This window comes from Acinonyx jubatus, chromosome C1 (assembly GCF_027475565.1).
Source record: "Acinonyx jubatus isolate Ajub_Pintada_27869175 chromosome C1, VMU_Ajub_asm_v1.0, whole genome shotgun sequence".
NCBI classification, from domain to species: domain Eukaryota; kingdom Metazoa; phylum Chordata; class Mammalia; order Carnivora; family Felidae; genus Acinonyx; species Acinonyx jubatus.
The window spans coordinates 63,687,433-63,693,432 of NC_069381.1; the positions used below are offsets into that span (position 1 = coordinate 63,687,433).

Consider the following 6,000-nt stretch of genomic DNA (forward strand, 5'->3'; position numbering starts at 1 on the left):
TTCAATAAGGAAGCATGCAAACACATTACACTGCAATGTAACATTCATTCATTCATCACATTCATTGGGTGCCATGTGCCAGCCACTGTCCTGAACGCTCACAATACAATGATGGGCAAAAATAGTCATCGTACTTGCCTTCAAAGAGGTTACTATCCAATCTGACAGACACACATTAAGCAGATGAGGGCAAACTATGAATTCTACCAAGATAAGATACACAGTATCATGAAAGAGTACAGTAGACCCCTAGAGAGACCTGACCTGACCTGATTCGGGGGGTGGGAAGTGGGAAGGCGTCAGGGAAGTTTCCCCTAGAGAAGTGACATTTAGGTTAGGACCCAAAAGATGAAGAGAAGAGGGAAGATAATTCCAGACAGAAGGAACATACACCCGAATGGCAGAAAGGAGCCTAAAGGCTTTTAGAAACTGAAAGATTAGCACTACTAGAAGTCTGTGAAAGAGAAAGAGAGGATAAATGTTTCTTTATCCTTAAAGAAACATTAAGGTGTTTATGGATACATGATCCGAGTTGCATTTTTAAAAATTACTCTGGCTGCAGCTTAGAAAACAGACTGGAAGGAAGAAAGACTTGAGCCGGGCCAGTTAGGGAGCTATTGCACTTTTAAGTGAAAGATGATGGAATAATAGATATTATAAAGCATATATGGATTACAACAGATAAGTGCTATATTAGCTAAGTGTACAAATTACAACAGTATAAACAAAGACAAGGGATAAGGAAAGATGCTACAGAAGTTATGCTTCTACTTCATCTTAGTAAATGGACAGAATAAATAAGAGGTTATAAAACATGGTAATGTGAAAAAGCACAGCAACAATATAACTACAAAAAAGTAATAGTAATGTTATCCAAAATGAAGTACACACGATAATCCATTAGAATAAAGGAGGAAAATAGCGGAACTTCTTTTTATATTTGTAGTATATTAAAAAATGCCTTATAAATATTGAATATATAGATTAGTAGTAATTCATGGATATAGACAGAGGGTGCATTCTTTGTGTCTTTTTCAACTGGGGAGGTATGTATTCAAAAAGTTTATAATCCACTGGTCTAAACTCAGGACACTTAAATGCTGGAAAGAATGGGCTCCAAAAAGAAGACCACAAAAGTGAGCAGAGACCAGATCATGATGTTTATTTAGACTTTCCTCTGGAAAACACTGGAAGGATTAAATCAGAAGAACAACCCCATTATATCTGCATTTTATGAAGACTAATTTAACATCTAAGTGAGGGCCTTTGGAAGCCTGAGGGAAACAAGATCGTTGTTGCAATAGTCTAGGCAAGAAATGGCCAGGGCCTGCATTAAGCCAGTTTCCAGTTCCACTGGAAAGATGAAAGCAATTTTTAAAGCTCAGAACGTAGAATTTAGTGTTAATCAAAATGTGGGATAAAAAAGGGGGGGGTTATTTTTAAAAAATCAAAACACGTTTCTGACTTAGTAGCTATCCCATAGGAGGTGGGCTAGGCAGAAGATGAAACTTTGGACACAGATTTTCAAATGTGTGCTATCTCGGCCCCTTAGCCAACAGGATATGCAAGTCTGACAACGATACCACAGATCTAGACTGTAGAACTGGCCTCAAGTATTGTCAGAGTACTAGGGAGAGCAAAAGTTTTATAAAAGGCCAGAATTCCTGTGAGCCAAAAATAAAACACCGTACCCATGTGACTCCTATCAAAGGGGAGCGTTGTAGTTTAATAGGGAAGTAGGTGCTTCACTCCTGTGCTTTCATTTCAACTGCTAGGGACCACACACTCGTCGGAGCAATGGATCAGGCCCTCCTCCGTCTCCTAAGATTTGATTCTTTAAAATCGTCGTTTTAAAAGGGCGAAACAGACCGAGACCCTCCCCACAGCCCAGTCAGCCTAGTAAGAGGCTGATGCTTCCCTCTGCTGCTGTTGAGTCGGGTTATCTGTTGGTGCGCTCACAGCCACAACGCAGCTGTCCTCCCAGGGCCCTGTCGCTCGGAGGGCCTGATTCCTACCTCGATCTGACTAGCGGCCAAGCTGCCGAAGGACAAGAGCAACAACCCTGCCAGGGCAGTCAAACACTTGCGAAGAAAGCAGGAGGCCACCATGTTTCCCGGCTTCCGCCGCCCGCACCTGGAGAGGCGGAGCGAGTGCCGTAAAGCACCGCCGCGGGTTTTTGCATGCCTTCTGTTTCTTTTTGCGACGCCAGCCCCACCTCCTTGATGCCGGCCCCTCCTTGGCCCTTAGTAAACAGCGCTGGCACGGAGTTCAAGTTTCCGGGTTGTTGGGGCAGAGTTGAAAGAATTTGATCCTTTATTTTTAACTGCATTTTCCGTTTTTGTATTATAAAATAGGTATAACATTTAAAAATTGTCTGAAAAGTGAAGGAGAAAAATCTGTGATCCCATAAACTTTAAGAAGCTATTTCCTATTCTGCATAAATTCTTTGAATAAATGAAGGAGGATGTGGTGGGAAGAGCAAGCATTTGGGCACAAAAAAATGATTAATTGTGTTAATCGGTAACATGGGTGGGTGCTGCAATTAACAGACTTGAGGTCTATTACTTATTAAAAGCTTGAACATGGAGAAATTGTTTATGTTGTTTCTTCTGTAATTATGGAGCCAAAATTTACTTCAAAGAGGATCTGAGGATTTGATAAGATCATGTGTATTTATTTGTTCCATTGCGTTCATTGTATGCATTCAGTTTTAAATTATTTTCATCTAGTATCACATAAACATATTTATGCTGCTTCATGATCTTTATAATTTTAACATTTAATGGGAACTTGGAATTTCACCCCTTACTGGTGCTTCTGACAAGTAATTTCCCCTCTATTGGACAATACAAAGTTTCCATGTTTTACTATAAAAGTAATATTATAAAGCATACCTTCGTGCATTTGACTTTTCACATTTGTTGAATTCTTTTTTTTTTTTAAGTTTATTTATTAAGTTTATTAAGACAGAGAGAGAGTGGGGTAGGGACAGAGAGAGGGGGAGAGAGAGAATCCCAAGCAGGATCCACACTGTCAGCACAGAATCTGATGGTGGGTCTCAAACTCACCAACTGTTATATCATGACAGCTGAAATCAAGAATCCACGCTTAACCAACTGAGCCACCCAGGCACCTCTGTTGAATTACTTTCTTTGGATAATTTTCCTAGAACAGGAATTTTAAGTCAAAATATACAAAAATTTTAGTGCCCATCAATAATGTTGCTTTCCAAAGAGTACAGACTGGCAGTACCAACAAAATACAACCTAACACCAAATTATACCATTTTTTCCCTCTAAATTCCTAGTTTTAAAATGTTACCTCAAGGTTATTATACTTCTAATTCTTTGATTGCTATCAAGATCCGATGTCTTTCCTTGTGTTTATAAACTATCTTGTGTCCTCTGATGTAAATTTTCTGTTCACAGCCTTGTTTTACATACAAATTTGAATATATTTATAAAGCAGTGACATTAACCCTTGCCATATTTTATGCTATTGCTTTTCCCAGCCTCTTGTCTCTCTTTCCATTCGTTTCTTTTGCTATTGTAGTTTGTGAGATGGTTAATGTTAGGTAGTCAAATTTCAGGTTTTCCCTTGTAAAGCCAAGAAAGCTAGCATACTACCAGAAAGTCTTACACCTGAAATGTCATAAGTTCATTCAGTTCTCAAATCAAGTTTTATTTTCTTTTGATTTTATATTTAATTTTTTAATTATCTGGAATATACTTTAGTATATGCTACAAGACGTTATCTAAGTTATCTATTGCTGCATAACAAACCACCCAAAACTTTGTAGTGTGTCCATAGCTAGAGGCAAAAGGGTATAGAAATGGAGACATGATTCTGGGAATCCATTGCTGTAATGATCTACTACTTTTATCAAAATTGGTATTCCATGATCCAACAGAATTTTCTGCATAATGCTTACCTTACTCATTGACTCATAATAATTCTTTAATTAAACATTTGTAAGAAATACAGTAATTATTTTTTTATCTTTATTTATTTTTGAGAGAGAGAGAGAGAGAGAGTGCAAGTGGGGGAGGAACAAAGAGAGAGGGAGACACAGAATCCGAAGCAGGCTCCAGGCTCTGAACTGTCAGCACAGAGCCTGATGCAGGGCTCGAACCCACCAACTGGGAAATCATGACCTGAGCCCAAATCAGATGCTCAACCTACTGAGCCGCCCAGGCACCCCAGAAATACAGTATTTCTGACCTTTCTGTTCTCTTCAATTAAAATATATGTTTTTTGGGGGGCTAGTACCATGTTATTTTAATCATTGTGTTGCAGGATTCTTTACCTCACTCAATACCTGGGATTCATTGTCTCACCACTTCGAAGAATGAAGAAGAGGACACAAAATAAGCAGCAGGCAAAAATTTATTAGAGTGTAAGATTAGAAAGTAAGAATAGTATGAAACCTCTCTTTACAGAAAAGGGGCATTTGAAAGTGAATGCCCGCAAATATAGGTAAGGGTCTTTGTTTTATAAGGTTCTGCTCAACTTCTCCTTCCCTTCCCCCTTGTTCCTTCTCAGGTTATACCCTTAATTGGCTTGATAACTAGGTGCTGGGTTGTCCATTCTTGATTGGCTCGATTCCATTGTGTGAGGAGTCAGACTATGGTCATACTATCTCTCATATGACATAAGTTTTATGGGTTACTTATTTTAGTTAAGTATTTTGATTCTCAAATTCCTGAGGGGAACCTGAGGAGGAGTAGTAGTGTCTGTTACATTCTCAAGAGGAACCTTATGTTCAAGGGGGTTTGCTGTGGTCAGATGCTCCCAGCATTGTTCCAAAATATGTGTTTTTTTCCTCACCCAGGGACCTCAGGTCCTAATCTTTCCCTCTCTGCCTATTTTATCCTATCTTTCCCTATTATAATTGTTGCTTTTAATATGTTTTGATATTTGGCCATTATGGCTAGCCATTTCACTGTATTTAATTTTTCACAAAATTCTTTGATGATTTCACCTGGTAATTTTCCAGGTGAATTTTATAATAATTTTTTCAAGTTATAAAAAAATAATACTATTTGGATTTTTAATGGGGCTATAAAAAATCTGTTAATAATTTGAGAGAGGCTGACATCTTTATCATATTTAGTCCTTCATCCTGGAATATGGAACTCACATTTATTTGTGTTTCCTTTTTTGAATTTCTTAGCAGAACTATAAGCCAGAGATACCTAATTTAAGCTACCTGTTAACATTTGCTGTTATTCTCAATGGATTTTTTTTCATTATATAGGAAATAAACATACAATAATTATAAATAGGTAATATCTATAATATTATGTTTTCTAATCAGTTATTGCTGATAGGCAGATAATATTTTCTGTGCAAGTACTGTTTGATTATTTTAATAAGAATTATTTAATTATTTCAATCATTAAAATTACTTAAAACTTGTTTGACAGATTGTATTGGCTTTTCTATTTTTTTAATAATGCTATGTTATCCTCAAATTACCTTTTTGTCTCTTCCTTTGCAATATTATGTCTTGTATTTCTTTTTCACAGCTTATATTACAGCTGAATACTAAGAATGTTGATAGCAAGATTTTCTTGTTTCATTTTTGTTTTCAAAGGAGGTGCAGTGACTGATAATTAAGACAAACAGGAAAAATCCTTCTTTCTTGGCTTTTGCCCCTTGAATTAAGCTTATTGCCCAGGTAGCTTGTACATTGCTTTATTTAGCTGGAATAAAATCAGCATTGCATTAAACACACACGCATGCGCACGCACACACACACACAACCACGATACTGTGTTGTATATTTGAAAGTTGTTGAGAGAGTATATCTTAAAAGTTTTCACCACTAGGAGAAAACTATACACCTAAATATATAACAGTGTTATGTCAATTATATCTCTGTTTAAAAAAAAAAAAAAGAATTGTTAACCAGAGTCTACATTTAGACTAGAATTCAATTCAATTACTCATTTAGAGAATAATTGACTTAACTTAGCAAATAAAAGAGAAAACAAGCAT

General features: G+C 37.0%; 1 protein-coding gene across 2 annotated transcripts in view; it reads right to left on the reverse strand.

The window, feature by feature from the left end:
- The window catches only part of PIGK (phosphatidylinositol glycan anchor biosynthesis class K), a 120,353-nt gene extending 118,181 nt beyond the window's left edge, over positions 1-2,172 (reverse strand). The window contains exon 1 of one of the 2 annotated variants that reach the window (XM_027058836.2): positions 2,016-2,172. In XM_027058836.2, the coding sequence (XP_026914637.1) occupies positions 2,016-2,108 (93 nt within the window). In that variant the 5' untranslated portion in view covers positions 2,109-2,172. The remainder of the gene's footprint in view (positions 1-2,015) is intronic. The other variant, XM_053214259.1, reaches the window with a different exon arrangement.
- Positions 2,173-6,000: the final 3,828 nt, after the last annotated feature.